The sequence below is a fragment of the Spermophilus citellus genome (genome assembly GCF_964194105.1).
Source record: "Spermophilus citellus genome assembly, chromosome: 6".
Classification (NCBI taxonomy): domain Eukaryota; kingdom Metazoa; phylum Chordata; class Mammalia; order Rodentia; family Sciuridae; genus Spermophilus; species Spermophilus citellus.
Window position 1 is genome coordinate 34,439,741 of NC_138187.1, and position 20,672 is coordinate 34,460,412.

Consider the following 20,672-nt stretch of genomic DNA (forward strand, 5'->3'; position numbering starts at 1 on the left):
CTAAAAAATATTTTAGCATGGAAATGGAGGGAGACCCTCATTGTTATACAAAATTACATATAAGAGGTTGTGAGGGGAATGGGAAAATAAACAAGGAGAGAAATGAATTACAGTAGATGGGGTAAAGCGAGAAGATGGGAGGGGAGGGGAGGGGGGATAGTAGAGGATAGGAAAGGTAGCAGAATACAACAGTTACTAATAGGGCATTATGTAAAAATGTGGATGTGTAACTGATGTGATTCTGCAATCTGTATTTGGGGTAAAAATGGGAGTTCATAACCCACTTGAATCTAATGTATGAAATATGATACGTCAAGAGCTTTGTAATGTTTTGAACAACCAATTAAAAAAAAAAAAAACCAAACCCAAAGGAAACTGAGCACATCTACCTAAACTACGCTTCTTCCCCCACGGCTGGCACACCCCAGGGAGACTGGAGGAGGACTGGTGTGACAGAGGCCTCAGGAACACGAGGGACAGCTGTGTCCACCCACCAGGTACCACAGGCTCTGGGCAGCACCAACCTGGCCCTCGTCCATAGATCACCTGCCACCACCTCACCCACTGGGCTCCCAGACACTCAGGAAGACACCTCAGAAAGAAATGAAGGGGTGAGTGAAAGGCATGGATGGATTTTATTTATTACCCTATATCTACAATTTAATTTGAGGTAAAATATAAGCAACACATAAAAATGCCTATTTTGCTACCGTGTATATGATTCTCCATGTGAACATCGTGATAAGTAAAGAGAGCGCTATGCCTCCCCGCCTCCAGCTCCACAGCCGGCATCGAGACCCACAGTCCGTGAACTCCTCACACACCAGGACTCTCCTACGTATGGCGCAGAATAGCAAGGGTGCAGAATCAATCAACCTGCTGGCTCTGCTGCCCACTGGTGCCTCAGTGTCCCACGCAGAATTAGAAAATGACAGACGGTGACAGCCCACGCCACAGATTCCGAGGCGCAGCTTGCCTGAGCACTCAGACCCAACCCTGACTCCCAGGCTACGCTTTGGACGAAGCGTAGAGGTGGAAAAGGGATCTGCAGGCCGTCCACCCACGCTGGGCCCCTCATCGACCGTCAGGCGTCCACACGGTGGTTCTCTTCATTATGATAAAAACGCAGGAACCATGATAGATAGCTTAGGAAAAGGTCTAGTCAAATATACAGATGACTACTGTTCACTCGGCCTTCAAGGACAGCGGTGAACAAGGAGCATTTAAATGATTCTTCCAATAGAAAAACTAAAGAACTGACTATCACAGGAATTTTCTTCGCTGCAGAAGCTGAGATGTTCCCATAGGAGATATCTTCTCTCAACTGGAAAATACACACCACGCCGAAGGCTCTGCTGGATACGTCCAAACATCTGCTGAGAGTCGTCCCTGTCATTTCCCTGTCGTGTTCCCAGCATTGCTGAAATCCTTAATATACATTCCAAAGTAAACCAGCCATTCCAAATCTACAGTCACTCTGCTCTTTAATTCAATTCACAGAACTGCTGAAAAAGTAGACATTTCTATCTAAAAGTAGAAAAAAAGGTTTGTATAGAAGGTATTTCTGTTATACAAGTATATTACACAGCTTGGGGCAGTAACAGGTCCAAAAAGCTCTTCTCAACCACTGACACCTTAATCTAAAATGAGAAAGAATAAACAAGAAGACAGGGCTGGGGATGTGGCTCAAGCGGTAGCGCGCTCGCCTGGCATGCGTGCGGCCCGGGTTCGATCCTCAGCACCACATACCAACAAAGATGTTGTGTCCGCCGAGAACTAAAAAATAAATATTAAAAAATTCTCTCTCTCTCTCTCTCTCTCTCTCTCTCTCTCTCTCCCCTCTCTCACTCTCTCTTTAAAAAAAAAAAAAAAAAAAAAACAAAACAAAACAAGAAGACAGGTTAATCTGATTAAAAGGAATTTCACATTCACACATATTAGAACACAGAACTGCAATTTTTGATTACAATTACTTGGACTGAAATGCACTTATGAGGTGACATGAGACCTGAAATCTATGAATTGGCAACAAAAGACAAATTTCAATCAAGTGGCTGGATCCAACAAGTCACAGTCAGGGTCTGCACCTAAGAACCAGCCACAGCCCAGCTGGTTCCGGTAGCCACCAGCGCATGGACAGAGGTGGTTCAGGGGTCCAGGAGGACAGACTCCCATTTTCCTGACTCTTGGTCTAATCTACACCTGGAACAGTAAAACTGGACTTGTAACACAACATGCAGAACTAAGAACGCACCTGAAGCTCCGCCACACTCTGCAAAAACTGTTTGGTATTTTTTTTGGCATCAGGAATTAAACCCAGGGGCACTTAACCACCGAGCGACATCCCCAGCTCTTTCTATATTTTATTTAGAGACAAGGTCTTGCTAGGGTGCTTAGGGCCTCAATAAGTGGCTGAGGCTGGCTTTGAACTGGAGATCCTCCTAACTCAGCCTCCTGAGCTGCGGGGATGACAGGCGTGCGACATGCGCCCGGTTGACTATTACTACAGGACAGAAGTCCAGTGATAATGCCTCAGAGGAATTCCAGTGGCTGGGGGCACTGGAGCCTTTACCTCTTTGACTCAGACAGGGATGTCGATACAAGGAAAACCTCTGCTTTAAGCTCCTAGCTCAAACAATCCTGCAGACCTTGCACATGGCCTTGCATCCCTGAAGGTGGTGCCCCATCTCCCAGGAGAAGGAAGGACGCTGATGGGCAGATGGACATGCAGCTGGTCTGAATGGACAGGGAACAGCAGAGGGGACGCAGTGGCAACTCACCCTGGGAGGGAAGAGGTCTACCACGTGGGATCTGGTTCTTGCTTGATCTGAGAGTTTCCATCAGTCTCCTTAATTTCTATCAGGAAAAATAAAAGGGTGCTGATCAATCACTGCTAATGAAAGCCTGCCAATTACCCATCCATTCACAACTGACATTAGTTAAATTGTATATTTTATTACTTGTGTTTTCTCTACCTTTTTTTGCAGAGCTTGGGATTGAACCCAGGGCCTTTGCATGCTAGGTAAACCCTCTACGACTAAGCAACATCAACAAGTCCTTGTTACTCGTGTTTTCAAAGAGAAACACCTGATTATGTCTATGCACTCAATGACGACCATTAAGCACCACCTCAGTTACACAGCAGTTATTCAACTGCTCTAGAATTTACCAAAGTTATCTAGGAAAACAAAGGAATAGCAGCCATGGGTCAGCTCTAAATGTCTCCTGGCATAAACTATGACTCTAGTTCACTCACAAACAAAAGAACAAAACCACCACACAGTTTTATAAACAATTTATCATCTGTCCTAATAAAAGCCTTCAGAATCTTCAGACTTTCCCAAGTGGACCACGACCACCCTTTTACCTTCCGTTGCTGGTACTTCCAACTGGCTTGGCTCAGCTGATTCTAAAGAGAAATACATGAAGACATTTTAATAGTGTTCAAAGGATGCTTTCAATTATTTAAGAATCTGGAAAGAGGACAAGGGAGAAACCTTCTAATCTTTGTAAGCAAACCACAAGCCCAAGAAGAAACCAAAACCAGTGGAAACCATAACCAGTGTCTGGGGATTCCACCTAAAACTATTCAACAACATTTTCAAATTCGTACTTTTCTAAGATGTGTTAATAAGTGAGAATATACAACCACACAAATGAAGTCTTCGGTAACAATTTTTTTTTTTTTAATGTTGATGGATCTTTATTTTATTCATCTATTTGATTCTGGTGATGAGAATCGAACCCAGGGGCTCACGCAGGCTAGGCAAGTGCTGAGCCACAACCCAGCCCTTCAGAAGCATTTTTTTAAAAATATTTTTTTTAGATGTTGATGGACTTTTATTTTATTCATTTATTTAGATGTGGTGCTGAGAATTGAACCCATAGCCTCACACATGCTAGGCAAGTGCTCTGCCACCGAGCCACAACTCCAGCCCCTAGAAGCAGTTTTTTGAGGGGGAGTGTGCTGGGAACGGAGCCCAGGGCCTCATACATGCTAAGCACACACCCGAGCAATGCCCCCACAAGTAAATAACAATCTTTTTTTTATTTTTATTTTTTAATTTTTGCAGTATTGTGGATTAAATCCAGGGGTGCTCTACAACTGGGCTACATCCCCAGCCCTTCCTATTTTTTGAGTTAAGGTTTCCCTAAAGTTGCTGCAGCTGTCCTTGAACTTGTTGTCCTCCTGCCTCAGCCTTCTGAGCAGCTGGGATCATAAAGAAGGGCCACCGCGCCCAGCTCCAAGTAACAATCTTTTTTTTGGTACCGGGGATTGAACTTAGGGGCACTCAACTGCCGAGCCACATGCTCAGCCCTATTTTGTATTTTATTTAGAGACTGGGTCTCAATGAGTTGCTAAGCGCCTTGCCGCTGCTGACGCTGGCTTTGAACTTGAGATTCTTCTTTTTTTTTTTTTTTAAATTCTTTCTTTTTAATTTCTAGTTGTAGATGGACACAATACTTGTATTTAATTTATGTACTTATTTGTATGCGGTGCTGAGGATGGAACCTAGTGCCTCACACCTGCTAGGCAAGCGTCCTGCCCCGGAGCCCAGCTGGTCACCAATCTTGATGTGGCTGTGAACAGGGAGCAGGAAGCTCCTTCTGTTTTCCATCCATTCTTCCCTGGGTTGCCTTCAATAAAAGCTTTTCATTACTTTCAACAATCTTAACACTAGCAGCCATTCCCCATTTTTGAGGAAATTCAAAAAGACAACTCCTACCCAACACAAGCTGGCTCACTAATTTGCAGCAAGTGCCAGAAAGCGCCAGCAGGAGACAGGTAGGTGGCACATGCCTGTGACTCCAGTGACTTGGGAGACTAGGGGAGGGGGATCTCAAGCTCCAGGACAGCCTGAGTAAAAAGACGAGTCTTTCACCCTGACATTTCCTTCCACTCCCCACACCTTGCAGTTCCTGACCTTACACCTGACCCAGGACAGTGGGCTCAAACGATTTGTGGCCCCCAGTTTTTAGTCAGGACCCACAGCTTGAATTAGTGGAGAAAGAGAGAGAGAGAGAAGAGAGAGGAGAGAGAGGAGAGAGAGAAGACAATGTATGTGTGTGTGTGTGTTTTCACACACACTTGGTGAGCACTCTGTCCCTGAGCCTGAGCCCCAGCCCCAGCTGTGAAAATGTTCTGGGCTTCCAAACACAGGTGTCCAGAAAACCCAGACGGTGTTTGTGTCACACTGCAGAACTGACAGTAGGCCGCAGCTCCAGGGAGCTGCCCGGGCGGGGGACGTTCTGTCCCGTGGCTCCTCTTACCTTGGATCACAGGGCCTTCTGACTCGTTCTGATCAACCAACTCTGAAAAAAAAAACAAAAGCAGAGAGCTCAGACAACAACTTAGTATCATCCAGTCACATCTGACGGGTCCATGGGTACAACACTGCCACATGACAAGAAAGAACAGTGATTAAGGATTCCGGTATATTCCACCAAACCATGAATGTCACAGTAACGACCACAGAACTCCAGTGCCCACTGCTGTACGAGGATGAGCTCAGAACCATGCCCTTTCAACCCAGTTGGGGCAGGCAGCTAGAGACATGCTGCTCCTTGGCTCCTAAACATCATATGAGGGTCAGATGAACTGAGATCCATAAAAAGAATCAAAGGGGAAATCACTGTGGGATTCCCTCAAATGGCAAGGGTCCTAGTGTGACCAGAGCTGAGGTCAAGAAGGCAGGGTGGCCTCTTCTGAGTGACTGCCATCACCACATACTAACACTGCCCAGTAGAAGGCACACTGAGGGGGCCTTGACAGGAGAGGAGCTGGGGCTTCCATCAGGAGCCAGCGAGGACATTATGACTAAGTCACACTCAAAACCCGGAAGGCGAAGAGCCAGACCACATGCCCCCACCAGGGGAGGCCACTCTGCAAAACAGGCGCCAACAGCCCCAGCTGCTCAGTTTCCGGGTGACGGGGACCCACAGAGCGTAGCCCTGGGGTGGCTGGCTTCTAGGGAATGAACACAGAGCAGATGGAGCTCGGGAGAGAACAGCGACTCTAATCAGAAAAGATGGAGAAACTCTGAAGGGTCTCAGAAAAGAATGGGCACCACGTTCACAACCTGCAGTGATGAAGTCAACAGCACAGCGCAGAACAGACCAGCAGAACCACAGTGCTCCGAGCACTCCTGATGACATGGACATAGGGCACTGGGAGGACACCCACATTTGTCTACTGAGCAGCATGCGAGCCCACGTGGGCAAGTCAAATCACAGTTTGTGGCCTATGCCGTCAGTGACATCCTGCCCTGCGGTCTGTGACACCACACACAGACGCTGAGGGTCGGGCACCTACTTATGGCCTCCGCTGCAAAGCTTTCCTTATGGAGCCAGTCAGTGAACAGTCGGGCCACACCGCCCTGCTGCGCCCGCTCAGCTCTGCGCCCACCATGGGGGTGCCCAACACGGCCGAACCACGCAGGCTCGCTGACCCACTTTAAACTGTTTACATACCATGAATAAGTCATTTAAATCTGAAACATCCAAAATGGGGTCTATCCTATCACTCATGACCAAGCTTGCCGAGGGTTAAAACAGTAAGATACGCGCCCCAATGAGCACCCACCACCCACCACCACCAACTCCGGGATCCCAGCAACATACCACCAGAATCTGTGAGATACTCACGGTTATTAATCACGAGTCCGGGAAATGGTCTAAAGAGAGAAACAAATCACATTTTAACAGTACAAGAATACCTGTACATTCAACTAACACTTAACCTGTGTCACTAATTATCCACTACTTTATAATCTTTTAGAAGAGATGGGTGTGACAGGCACAATGCCAATGACTCCTGAGGCTGAGGCAGGAGGATCACAAGTTCAAGGCCAGCCTCAGTAACTTCGTGAGGCCCTGTCTCAAAATAGAAAATAAAAAGGACAGGGGACGTGGCTCAATGGTAAAGCACCCTTGGGTTCCAATGCCTAGTTTAACCAAAAAAAAAAAAAAAAGAATCATGTACGTGCGCACGTGTATCAGGCATGTGTGTGCAGGAACACACACACACCACTGTCATAAAATGCTCCACTTAAGTGGAGACAGCAAAAATATGAGCAGAGACAGGAACAGAGAACCCAGTGATGGCTACTGGGAAGGCGTTGCTCAGTCTCTGGCTGCTGAGGACATGAGTGCAGGAAAAAAGGCCCGGGGTGCCTGGGGCCTGCCCTGAGGAACCTGCGTTGCCAGAGACAGGGCCGTGGCAGCGAGTGATGGGCTGAGGTGGCTAGGAGGGAGGGGGTCACTGTGGGATACAAGGAGCTGGTGCTCTAGAAGGGACGACATCACTCCATCTCGCAGGGGGAGAAACAGAAGTGATGTGGCTACAAATGGCTGGTTTGAGCCCAGACCGTGTGCCGTGAAGCCCACAAGGACACGCCACGATGGTGACACTGCAGGCCTCGTGGGCCCCAGTGTCTCCCTGCCAGCTACGCACACTTCCCACTGTAGCCGGAGAGCAGACAGAGGGTACGCAGTCAGAGCTGGCAGGCAGGATGGGGGCTACAGGCCTCCCGTGATCTGCCAATGGCTTGCCTAAGAACTGGAGAGGAAGCCAGCGCAGGGACAGGGCACCGGTCCGCCTGCTCGAGGCTCTGGGATTGATGCCCAGCACTGAACAAAACAAACATCCATCGCTCCTCACTCAGGACCCCACACAACTCATGGGGCAGGGGTATGTCTGAGCCTGGCCATCTCTAGACTTGCCCCTGTGACTAAGCAGGGACCCCACTTACCTAATGACTGTGAACTTGATGAACTCAGCAGAATCTAAGATCCTCCTCATGGAGCTTATCTCCAGGTAGCTGGGGGCTTTGAAGGACACCCCGGGGGGCATGCCATCCACCACCACACACCCAGGGTTGATGGTGATCTTCCTGTAGGGCACCTTCACAGGGAAGCCCATGCCGATAGCTTCGCCTGTAACGAGGCAGCAAGAAGCAGAGGACCTCATACCTGACACCGACTTTAAGAGCACAAAGTAGCATGCGCTGCCAAGGCCACCCTGTCTGCTAACTAAGTTCTCTGTATTCAGCAAACAAACAGGAGCCTTGAGGTTATTAACTTTGATACAGACCACTAATAGAACAATACAATAAAAATTTTCTTATTGGAGCAATTTTTAAAATTTTACTTCTTTTCCATCAGGAGGTTATGACTACATGACAACGGTCTACTGAACAGACCTTCTTAAAACACAACCTCCAGACTGGGGAGTAGCTCAGGGGAGAGCACCCTGGGGTTCAATCTCCAGTACTGGGGATCGGGAGGGAGGGGGATCCCTGGTTTCCTGCAAAGTATCTCACGATACAACACCCACTGAATTTCCGACTGAAGAGGTCGTTCACTTGCTCGCGCAGCTGTCTTGCTTTCTCAACTTTTGACAGTCTCTCATTGTCATCATCTGAAAACAGTCCAGAGAAAACTCAAAACTTAAAAATGCACTTTTAATTTCAAGTAGATCACGAGGAGCTCTGTTAGTCTCTGGAGCACTTCAGTCCTGTGAACAAGTTACAACCCGAACTGAAAATAACTGAAAGTGCTGCGTCCCTGTTCCAATGACGACAGGTGCTGTGCAGAGCAGAGGGACACAGGAAAAGCCCCAAGTGTGCAGCCTAGAAGCACCAACAAGCCATGGGACCCAAGCCCTGGCAGGCAAAGCACAGAGCACAGTACTGGTTGAGGGTCTCTGCGGGACCCGGGGACACAGGGCGACCTGTAGGATGTGGGACCTCCCTGAGTGACTAGGACAAGTCCCAGTAACCTGCGCTCAGAGACCCGGAAAAGCCACAGAGACCCACAAACCACAATGAAGGCAGAGAAAGGATACCTGGAATTGTCACTTGAATGATGTTCAGATCCTCCACACCTGACGCAGTTGTGTTAACATTGGGCGACGAATTTATTTTTCCTTAGGTTGAAAATTTAAGATTAGAGATTAAGGAGAACAAACAGCACCAACATTTTCTCTAGGGACCTGAAGGTGAGGAGCTCCCCTCCAGCAGATGGCACAGGGCCTCGGGCCTCAGGGAAGTTTCCTCCCCTCTAGCCACACTCTGGGTTCCACCCGGGTTTGACCATTCCCACTAAGGCCTGTTCTCATTGCGAGCACTGCCACTCAGCACTTGATCCAAAAGACCCGGAAACCAATACCCGCCCTGTGGGGAGAGCACTGCAGCCGTCCGGGGGACACTCACTGGGTGGGCTCTTGGAGGAGGAGGTACTCTCCTTGATCGCCGTCTCAAACATCTCTGGTCTATATGCAAGAGAGAAAACATGGCTAACCCAGGGTAAAAGTCATCACCGACAATTAAATAAATAAGATTTTAGAAGCCCTGTGCAAGCAGATTCAGCTCCTAACCATAAACAGAAACAATGTGGTTCCATGAAGAACACATCTCAAAAAGCCCAATGACACCTGAGTTGACACCCACCCATCCCTCTGCTCAAACCCATTAGTGTCCTAGTTTGACTTTGCATTCTTCCCATGCTGGGGGCATGTCCATGAGAGAATCAGGGCAAGATGCGAGAATGAAAACAGGAAAAGCCCCAAGTGTGCAGCCTAGAGACACCGACAAGCCTTGGACCCGAGCCCTGCATATCCTCTTGGGAAGCAGCAGCCTTACTGCCAAACCTCTAGGACAGGGCCTACAGGGCAGCGAACAGTCATGAAGTGTGGCAACGCCAGCTCTGATTGACACGGCAAAACCATGTTGCCCAAAAGTACACTTGTACCTAGTAGGACTTCATTTTTGGGACTAAACTCAGGGGCATGTGACCACTGAGCCACATCCCCAGCCCTATTTTGTATTTTATTTATAGACAGGGTCTTGCTGAGTTGCTTAGCACCTCACTTTTGCTGAAGCTGGCTTTGAATTAATGATCCTCTTGCCACAGCCTCTCAAGCTGCTGGGGAGGCTGTTATATAAATGTATATCAATAATTCCAATTATTCCCATCTATTTCAATTAGCCTAATTAATTCATAGATGGTCAGGCAAACATAGGTGAAGTTAAAAATACTGTTTAAATTGCAGGGGGAAAAAAGACCTTTGAAAACCTGAACCACTGGTAAGAGTTAGCAGCACCACCCCATAGAAACCTGAGTGTGAGCACCTTCTGGTAGAGGACCTGCTCCCTCTATGTACCTTGGTAACTCACTAAGGAAAAGGCAAGCTGCATGAAAGGAGGCTGGAGGACTATTTTGACCTTGGTATCAGAGTCCCAGAACAAAGGGGAAACCATGTGCCTGTCCCTGGCTTCACTGTATTTGCTTACTTCTTAATGATGAATTTGATCTTGGCCTTGTTGCGCAGTATCTTCTCCAGCCTTGGAATGCCAAAGGTAGAGGGCCTTCGGAAGGGCACGCCCTCGGGTAGGCCTTCCACATAGAAGTCCTCCGGGAAAGACTCGAACAATGCAAATGGCACCTTCACCGCCTGCTTAAGGCCAAGAGCTTCACCTGTGGGACGCACACGACAGACATTTCGCGCCTCTCCCCCTGCACACTATTCACCTTCAGCTCTAGGGATGCACTGTGAACATTTCACAGACACTGGAGCCATCTTTACTCAAAAACACAACTTAGTTTTAGAAAGCATCCTTTGATGTCTTACAAGGTGCCCAGTAAAATGATAGAAACTGAAACTTGAAAAACCCACAGATTTCCAGAGATAATAACACTTAATAACTCTGCTCCCTGTCTTAGATTTATTGAAAGCTACTTTATATTTCAGTAAGGTTTCAAAATAAACCTACCACATTTTTCATTGAAAAGATTCTCGACTTTCTGCTTCAGGTCTGTGATCTTGGCGTTCCAGGCCTCTGCAGAGAAACACGTGGTTAGAGTGTCGTTCACGGTCACAGACAGGGTTGCTCACCTTTCACTGTGTAGCTTTAGGAGGCACAAAGTAAACAGTCCTCAGTTTCTAACACGTCCCGGGCTGGCAGCACACCCACCCTGCTACACTACAGAAGTGTTTGACTGCAACACTGACACCCTGGCTGAAATGACATGCACTGAAATAAACAAGAAATGAACCCATTCCCAATACAGCGTCTATCTGAGCACAGGTGAGGAGCTGACGCTGATGGTCCTCACAACTCCAACGTGGGAAGGCAGTGCTGTCTCTGTTTTACAAATGGCACCAGAGAAGCGGAGGCCCAGAAAGCTAGCTGCAGACAGCCAAGTTCCAGCCCTTCCCGCTGCTCAACTTGGAGGCGGTTTAAGATCACAGCAACTGAGAAGGTGCGGCCCTACTGCCATCATAAGGGCCTCACCTGCTGCCTGACACGCGTCCTTTAAGGCCAGACTAGACATGGGGGTGATCAGCAGCGTGAGCTCACACATAGGTCAGACAGTTGGCAACCTTCATCACGGCCGGTGCCAACTTACCACAAAAAGCAGTGGGTCACCTGGACCAAGAGGCATTCCTTTGTGTAATGCGGTGAAGTGAGAAAACCACGACACACTTACCAAAGGAAAACTCTCTCCCACGAGGCTTGAAGGGAACGTTGGAGCCATTAGTCTGGGTGGGAGTTCGAACGGTGGAGGTCTGAGGGTTATTGTTGTTAGAGCCTGAAGGAAAGTCAAGAAAAACCATGACTGACATCTGATTAATCCTACTATGTAGTACCTCTGGTCCAGTCCAGCCTGTGCCAGAAACAGCCAAGTCTGGACGACAATGGCCATGCCTGCTGGTCATAGCCCATCTCTGCTCCCTCCCTATCACCTGGCACTTCTCAGACATCTACTCAGACACTGCCCAGCTCACCCACGTGTCCCTGCTCAGGAGGCTGAGGCAGGGGGATCGTGTGAGCCCCAGCTCAGGAAGGAGTGGGAGTGAAGTGTCTGACAGGCTATGTGTGGTGCACGCACACAGTGGCGCTCCCTGGAGGAGTGTCTGCCACCAGGCACCAACACACAGCAAGGAGCGCCGAGGAGATGCAGAAGCAGGGTCCCCACGTACCACAGGTGGGCACAGAAGAGGTGCAGCTGACGCTGTAAGTCCTTGAAAAATGCAGAACTTACCAAGGACGCCCATCTACCTCTGGCCACGTTACCAGAGAACTGATGGTAGGACCAGAACAGGAAGCAGAACAGGGCTTTGTACACCTCGGTGCACGGCAGCTTTTAAAAAAAACTTATGAACTGTTTCTTTCTGGAATTTTCCAGTTAATATTTTTGGACCATGGTTAACCATAGGTAACAGAAACTGAGTAAAGAAAAACCGCAAGGAGAACAGCTATGCAGGACAGACCCACGCGGGGTAGCACGGTCATCTACGAAACCAGGTACTGGCCACGTGGTCCCTGGGGACCACTTTTCCAGCCATGTCTCGCAGAGGCACAGAGCCAGAGGGGCCGGCAGAGGAGCACAGTAGGGCCGCGCACGGTGGGCGTCACCACTGCCTGCGCTTTCTCTCTTGCTTGGGTCCCAACCTCTCACGTCTAGTCTTACTTGTTCTGAAAAAAAGCAAGTTATTTTGTATATTTGCTATTCTTTATTAATGTTTGGTTTTTATGGAATTTCTGAGACATAATATTTGTGTGTGGGGTGCAGCCAGGTGACAGGGACACGGCGTGGAAAACCCAGCCAGGGCACAGCACCTCCAGCTCCTGGGCAGGGGTCTTCTGTGGGGAGCGTCCCAATACCCCAGCCTGAAATACAATCCTGAAACATGCCCTGGATTCTTCTCACCAAGCGTTACCCACAGGACTGGGCGGAGGCTCAGCAGCAGGGCACTTGCCTAGTGTGCGCGAGGCCTGGTTCAAGCCGCCCCACAGCCACCCTGTGCTGCTACAGAACACAGAACCCAGGTCTCCTCTCACCACTTTAATGCCCGTACTAAGGCCGGCGGCCAGCACCTCCCTTCCACACAGCGAGGACACGAGGCGCTCCCCTCCTGCACGTGGCCTGTTTTGCCCAACAAGAGGAATTCCACTCCTCCTCGTCACTGCGCATGGCAGGACTTCACTCATTTTGCGGCCCAGTATTCCCCCATGATGAGACAGTACCACAGCACAGTGCTCACAACCCTTGTCAGGGTCAGGGCTCAGGCGGGGAGTTGGAGTTGATGTCATAGGCCAAGGTTCAGCTGGGTGAGGTCAGGTGCTCTGGCAATGACGACAACGACACAATGACATGAACGTACTGAATGCTGCAGAAGTACACGCTTGGAGAAGTGGCCACACTGGTAAGCTCTGTGCTGTGTATTGATCACCACATTTTTTTTTTTTTAACGGAGGAAGAAAAATGGAGGACAGGCAGACAGCCCAGCCTAGAGGAGCCTCCAAACAGGAGGCCAAACCCTGGGCCAGAGACATGTTGCTCAGGTCCATCCACGCGGAACATCAGATAGAAAATAAAAGAACAGCCGGTGGTTGGCGGCTGTGCGGAAAGTGAGGAGGGACAGCCAGTGGAGTGGTCAGAGGCCCCTGGAGCCAGCTCTGGAGTCAGAGTGAGATGACACATAATTGGCCCACTCGAACCACCGAATAGGGAGACTTCACAGCAAACAAATGCCATCTCAATTTTTTTAAAAACCTGAAGCATTAAACACTATGCTTAGTCCTGTTTTATAGAGCACGAAAAGTTGAGTTTAAATAATTCTCCAGAGAATCCCAGGTCTGAATTCAATCTCTATATATTTCATTTCATTATTTTCAGTTCTTTTTTTTTCCTTTGAACTACAATATTCGGGCTAAAATCTGTTATGAAGCTGGGCATCAGGGCACAAGCTGGGAATCCTGGCGACTCAGCAGGCTGAAGCAGAGTGTCCCAGTCAAAGCCAGCCTGAGCCCCTGAGAAGCCCTGTCTCCACGCCCAGCACTGCGCTACCCCGAGCATGTCCACCCCACCAGGAGCTCTTGACGGAGGGTGCCAGCTGGGTGGATGCGGCCCCTCCACTCCTCACACGTGTCCTACATGGATACAGACAAGAGGACAGGAGCACCAGGGTTCTAATGCACACAGGAAGGGAGGCCAAGTGAATCCCAGAGAAATCCTTTATCTTCTTCCAGCTACGGAGCCCACACATTGGGACAAGCCTGCCTTCAAAATCATCTTTTTTTTAAATTTTTTTAAAATTTTTTATTTTTTTTAGTTCTCGGCGGACACAACATCTTTGTTGGTATGTGGTGCTGAGGATCGAACCCGGGCCGCACGCATGCCAGGCGAGCGCGCTACCGCTTGAGCCACATCCCCAGCCCTCAAAATCATCTTAATGTGAGGAAAACAAACGCTCCTGCTGAAGTCAACACCGCCTGCCAGGGACACAAAACTGCTGCCCTGGGAGCCGGGGTGGCGCAGCCCTGCCCCTGTCATGTTCCACAAGCTGTGTTTCTCTATTTTTCTGGCCAAGAGTTTACAATTAAGTAAGCTTTGTTTCAACAGGATGAACAGACAAAAGCTAAAAACCACACGCCAGATGACATCCAGAAGCCTACCTACTATTACAAATCAATCTTTTTTTTTTTTTTTTTGGACTGGGGATTGAAGCACTGAGCCACACCCCAGTCCTATTTTTTATTTTTTTATTTAGAGACAACGTGTCACTGAGTTGCTTAGGGCCTGCCAAGGTGCTGAGGCTGGCTTTGAACTCACGATCCTCCTGCCTCAGCCTGCAGAGCCACTGGGATTACAGGCATGTGCCTCTGCGCCCGGCTATGAATCAACCCATCTCCCCAGGCAGTGCCCATACATGGGGGCATGTCCACAGCCCGCTTCACTTTTTCCCAAACTTACATTTAACACCCAGAGGTTAATCCATTCGAGCCATGGCACCAGCACAGCACCCAGTGACTTTACACTGGAGCCAGAGGGACAGAAACAAATGGTGAACTGGAATGCCCTTGAGGGCAGCTGTCCTCCCTGTCCTGAGCTGTTCTTGGTGTTCTCAGTGTTTTTTTTTAAAGGATGATTTTTTTTTTTAAAGAGAGAGTGAGAGAGGAGAGAGAGAGAGAGAGAGAGAGTGAGAGAGGAGAGAGAGAATTTTTAATTTAGTTCTCGGCGGACACAGCATCTTTGTTGGTATGTGGTGCTGAGGATCGAACCCGGGCCGCACGCATGCCAGGCGAGCGCGCTACCGCTTGAGCCACATCCCCAGCCCCTCTCAGTGTTTTTAAATGAGACTTTTTAACTCACCTAGGGCTCATGGACTCGATCTCTCATTGCTTGAGAAATACACATGGCTGTTTATATTTCTGCCCTTTCTGCTCTTGTAGAGCACCTTGCCTTGTCCCCAGGAATGTGTCCCCACTCGAACACCAAGCCTGTAGCTACACTCACCACCTCACCTGTCCTCCTCCGTTTCTTCTCTTTTCCTCACTCTAACCACTAATCTAAGCCTCCTTCAGTGGCCTTCCTCACCAACACATCACCGGTACACGGCAGGGACCAGTCGCCTCAGAGGCCCCGGTGCTGTGACCTGGAGCCAGATGGCCCAGGCCCGCAGGCACTGAGATAGTGAGCATAGCTGGGAACAGTACATGCGCATGCTCCCAGAGCAGGGAGCAGGACTGTGGACCTGGCCATTGGCACTTCCCTCTAAGGAAGACCTGCTGTGTGCCCTGCCTGGTGATAATCCTCTCCTGTCTCCCTGTGCACTCGTGTTCCCCTAGGCACTGTCACGGCTCACAGAACACAAGCCGTGGTGAACTCAGGCCTAGGTCTGCCTGGCGGCCGAGTGTGTCACTTTAATAAGGAACAGCACATGCACTTTCAAAGCAGTCACGAGTTCCTTCAGGGAAAGAAAGGTCGTGTGTGCAGGAGAGATCGCCCTCAGATTAATCCAAAGGGAGAAAGAGGACTGAGTCTATTTGTGATTCTTGGCATTTGTGAACACAAATTTTTAATCTGGTAATGGCGAACATGAATGAACTGTGCAGGATGCCTGATGTCCTTCACGTGAGAAAACAGGTCCTCAGTGTGCTGTAGACCTAAACAGGGACCCATGCTCCGCTTGATAGCAGCACTTTCTTTTTTTAAATATCTGTAGTTGTGGATGGACAAAATACCGTTATGTAATTTTATGTGGTGCTGAGGATCAAACCCAGGGCCCTACACATGCGTGGGAAGCGCTCTACTACCGAGTCACAATCCCAGCGAAAATAGCAGCACTTTTTAAAAAAAAATTATTATTATTATTATTAGTTTTTTAAGTGGACACAATATCTTTATTTTTCATTTATGTGGTGCTGAGGATCAAACTCAGTGCCTTAAGCATGCTAGCCAAGCACTCTCCCACTGAGCCAAACCCCAGCTCCATGCAGCAATTTCTTAATGCAAAACTGAAAACTAAGGCCTGGTGCAGGGGCACACGTCTGTAATCCAGCAGCTCAGGAGGCTGAGGCAGGAGGATCACAAGTTCAAAGCCAGCTTCAGCAAAAAGTGAGGCGTGAAGCAACTCAGTGTGACCCTGTCTCTGAATAAAATACAAAACAGGTCTGGGATGTGGCTCAGTGGTTAATGCCCCTGGGATCAATCCCTGGTAACAAAACAACAAAAAATAAAAACCCAGGACAAAAAGAATCCTCCCAATGCAGTTATTTCCTTCTCATTAATGCAGAGGCAGCAGGCAACACTCCTGCGTAGCAGCGGCTGAGGAACATGTACGGTGCTTTGTTGAGTATTTTAACACCATGGAAATGAGAAGACAAGAGACCCAGTTGGAGCAGAGAGAAGAAAGGCAACTTGAGGACATAGTAAAAACTATTTTAATCCAAAGCACTACTACTTAAACTATCCCTAAATTTCCCCGGGCGGGGGGGAAGGCAAAAAGAGGGTGAAAAAGATAAGGGAAAAACTCCATGTGCTACTTTCTCCATTTTTTTTATTTTAATTAAAAAACATTCTGAAATTGACCAGGTCTATAAAAACTCATTTGCATAAAACTACAACTAGTGAACTCACATAACTAGTACACTTCAGAATCAACAGAACTTGCCAAGGAATGGCCTTACCTTCCACCGTGACCTCAATTTCAGGAACCTTTGAGTTACTCCCAGGGCTCCGTGGTCTTTTGGGGGACTGCAATGCTGTAAAATAAGACACGATTACTTTTGTATATTGTTTAAAAAAATTATAGAAGGGGATGCTTTATAAAAGCAGAGTATTAAAATTCATACAGTTTGGTTCTTTTCAAAGAAACCTGAAGAATTAAACTGGTAGTGTAATCCTCCATTGAGTCTCAACAAAGCTGTGGAAACACGAATGAAGGAGGATTGCAAACATGACATTTTCAATGAAATGTAAAGAAAAAAGAAAAAGAGAGAGAGAGAGAAAGAACAAGAGGAACATTAAATAAAATACCTAAATGACAAATAAACCAAACCCCACAAGATGGTGCATGCTCAAGTCTGACATAAGGAACTTGACAAGGAAGGTTCCAGAGCACTGAGCACGGGAAAGAGCCACACGCCTCTTACCTTTAGTGTTTACTTTGCCGGCCATTCCAGGAGGCAGGTAGGAAACGACCAGCTCAGGTCTGGAAAGAAAAGTCAGAATCAGGACACAGAGTCGGATGGTGGGCCACAGTTAGTGTAAATGACCACGACCAGTGGTTCTGGGTATGTGTATTCGTGTGTGAGTGGTGCTGGGGGCTGAACAGGGCCTTGGGCATGCAAGGAAAGCACCCGATAAACTAAGCTACAGCCCCAGCCCACAATCAGTGTTTTTGAAAAATAAAATTTAAAACTAAATTAGTTTCTTCAACCACTGTAGCTCTGCAAGAAGGTAAAGAAGAACTTGGGTCAACAATGTTCAGCCATCATAAGATGTATCAGGAACAACACAGCATATGGCATCCATACCAGGCAGTGGGACACACCTGTCACCTCCCCAGCAACTACAGGCCCAAGGCTGGCCTCTAATTTTCAAAACAGAAGGAGAAAAAAAAAAAAAAGATTTGTAGACAGGTGCACGCCTATAATCCCAGCAGATCAGGAGAGAAAGCAGGAGGATCGCAAGTTCACAGCCAGTCTCAACAAAAGTGAAGCCCTAAGCAACTCAGTGAGACTCTGTCTCAAATACAAAAATAGGGGCTGGGGATCTGGCTCAAGCAGTAGCGTGCTCACCTGGCATGCACAGGGTGCTGGGTTCGATCCTCAACACCACATAAAAATAAAATAAAGATATTGTGTCCACCGAAAACTAAAAAATAAAGACTAAAAGATTCTCTCTCCAAAAAAAAAAAAAAAAAGGGGGTGGAGATGTGGCTCAGCAGTCAAGTGCTCCTGAATTCAATCCTCAGTACCAAAAAAAAAAAAAAAAAGAAAAAGAAGATTTGCAGAGGAAATAGATAACGATAGGATTTCAGCCCAGAGCCAGGATTTCCCAGCATGGACTTCAAAGTCCCACACTTCTAAGAAAAAAAGTTAAGTAGAAATACTTCACCAATTCCAAAAAGGGCTGAGGTAGCCAATGACTTACTTTTTAACAACAAACTTAATTTTATTGCTCCCACGGACAATCCTTTCAAGTCGAGGAATTCCAAACCAGGTGGGGCTTCGGAAGGGAATTCCTTCTGGCAAACCCTCCACATAGAGGAACTCGGGGTTGGATTCGAACACAGGGTATGGTACTTTCACTGCCTCTGTAAGTCCAAGAGCTTGAGCTGAAAAGAGTAGGAGAACGTTACTTGTGGTGGAAAAAAACCTCACCTTGTTTTATTTGTGGCGACTTACTATGTTCTGCACATATTTAAGTCGCCACAAATATGTCCCTACAATCTACTCACATCCCCCTTAAGACTGAAGGCAATAGGCTTAGTATGCTGTGAAATCTGAGAATCATCCTAAAACCTACGTACTTTCTAGAGAAGCATTTTAACACTCTAAATCAGAAGGAGGACCACAGTTGTGCTGTCAATCAAAATGGCCTCTGTGCTCTGGGCCCAGCAGAGGCACCTCCGGCCTCAGGACTGTCCTCCAGGTGGAAGCTGGCTACTGAAGCACACAAGAAGTTCAGGTCACATTTGTGCAGCACTCACAGCCGAGTGGCCAGAGGCAGAGGACACAAGGCTCCTCCTCAAGGACACAGTCACCAACACTAGGTATTACATGATGGACAGGAACGCCCAGGACACTCTAGCTCCCCACTCCTTACTTCCTTCTCCATGACAGACAGACCCAATCAACTGAACACTCTTTCTTGCTGAGCCTCCTCAGAATCCTTCAAGACAGCGCACCAGGAAACCGCTGTCAACAAATCTAAGTTGAAACAAATGAGGAGACCTATTTGCCACGCAGGTGTTAGCCAGATCAGAAGTAGAGACAATGGGTCTGAGATTCCCCCACTCCTCCCTTCTCTCCCACAGTGACATTCGAGAACACTGCAGCCAAAAGAAATAATGATTTGCTTGGTTTATGTACCAAGTTTAGAGGAGAAATAAACACTATCACAAACTTCTGGAACTTTCTGTAGGTCCTGAACTTTTAATTTATTCAGAACATGGCCTTCATTTGTTTTTAAGCTCAGGAAGACATAACCAATGTGTTCTACTTACCAAATTTCAAATTAAAAATTTCTTCTACTTGCTTCCGTAGCTTGGTAATTCTAACATTCCAATCTTCTTTGACTGGGGAAAAAAATTAGATCTAATCAATTACATTAGATGTAGACACAAGAATGGAGATAATTTGTTTCCACTGATGCCCTTAATTTTGGTTTAAAAACAAAAACCCTGGGTAGTAAGGAAAAGAAGGCTTTCCTGTATTTGTCAAGCATGAGAAGTGATGCAGGAAGGAGAATTCAAATTTAAATTTATGTTGTAAATGACGAAAAACCTATTCTTGCAAGAGCACTCAAAACTCATGGTTTTCTTAAATCCCTTCTTGGTGCTGCATCAGGACACGTACAAGATATACCCGACTCTCATGCTGGTCACCTTGGTATTCACAAAGATGATTTCGAAAATTCAGGGACACCCAAGGCAAACTTGGGATTTACCTTGCCATCCACATTCCTTTCCTGGCACATGGAACGCCACAGAAGACTGCACATGGCTATTTACAGATCCTTGACAATTGGTGTCCCCAAACCACAAAAGATCTATAAAGTACCATCCCCTTTGCTGACATTGGGCAACAATAAACAAGAAGATGGGAAGGAAAAACACACTTCCTCCACTGGGGCCTGGCCTCAGCCCTGCGCAGGGCGGGCACCGGGGGAGCTCACTAACAACAGGGCCCGAGGAGTGGGATACAATTCTGTGTGTGTTTGGTCTAACATGAAAAGTTACTGGCCACGTGGGCCTGTTGCGCAGATGCACTGTGGCCAGCTAGAACCAAGACAGGCTCCAAGTGTAAAAGACCCCAGACTGTCAGAGGACACACGTGTCGCCTGTTTTCCCGAGTGGAGATTACAGAGGGAAACACACCAATCTGGCTACAGGGAAGCACAGAATGCACAGGCAGATGCGCAGGTGGCTGCCAGACAGCATCAGGCTACAGCAATGCCCAGCTGTCCACACTGCCTGTGCCTGTGCCCAGCTTCACAAGAGGCGCGGGCAGGGAGGCAGGAAGGAGGGCTCCACGGCTCGCCAAGACGGAGTCTGAGGAGGGACGGACTCCGCACTCTCTTACCTGGAGTGTTGGTTCTTGGCTGAGTGACTTCAGTTGTACTATGAGTCAGCAGTTCTGGTCTGTCAAAGTACGAAT

At 47.9% G+C, this 20,672-nt stretch overlaps 1 protein-coding gene across 1 annotated transcript in view; it reads right to left on the reverse strand.

Annotated features, from left to right (window-relative positions):
* Nucleotides 1-616: 616 nt before the first annotated feature.
* Nucleotides 617-20,672, reverse strand: part of LOC308650967 (general transcription factor II-I-like) — a 73,903-nt gene continuing 53,847 nt past the window's right edge. The window contains exons 19-35 of the mRNA XM_081297566.1: nt 20,598-20,656; nt 19,520-19,591; nt 18,445-18,628; nt 17,442-17,500; nt 16,977-17,051; nt 11,491-11,592; nt 10,773-10,838; nt 10,293-10,476; nt 9,213-9,271; nt 8,846-8,926; nt 8,336-8,419; nt 7,752-7,935; nt 6,646-6,674; nt 5,272-5,313; nt 3,368-3,409; nt 2,781-2,856; nt 617-1,640 (exon numbers count right to left, since the gene is read on the reverse strand). Coding sequence (XP_081153692.1) covers nt 2,798-2,856; nt 3,368-3,409; nt 5,272-5,313; nt 6,646-6,674; nt 7,752-7,935; nt 8,336-8,419; nt 8,846-8,926; nt 9,213-9,271; nt 10,293-10,476; nt 10,773-10,838; nt 11,491-11,592; nt 16,977-17,051; nt 17,442-17,500; nt 18,445-18,628; nt 19,520-19,591; nt 20,598-20,656 — 1,381 coding nt within the window. The 3' untranslated portion in view covers nt 617-1,640; nt 2,781-2,797. The remainder of the gene's footprint in view (nt 1,641-2,780; nt 2,857-3,367; nt 3,410-5,271; nt 5,314-6,645; nt 6,675-7,751; nt 7,936-8,335; nt 8,420-8,845; nt 8,927-9,212; nt 9,272-10,292; nt 10,477-10,772; nt 10,839-11,490; nt 11,593-16,976; nt 17,052-17,441; nt 17,501-18,444; nt 18,629-19,519; nt 19,592-20,597; nt 20,657-20,672) is intronic.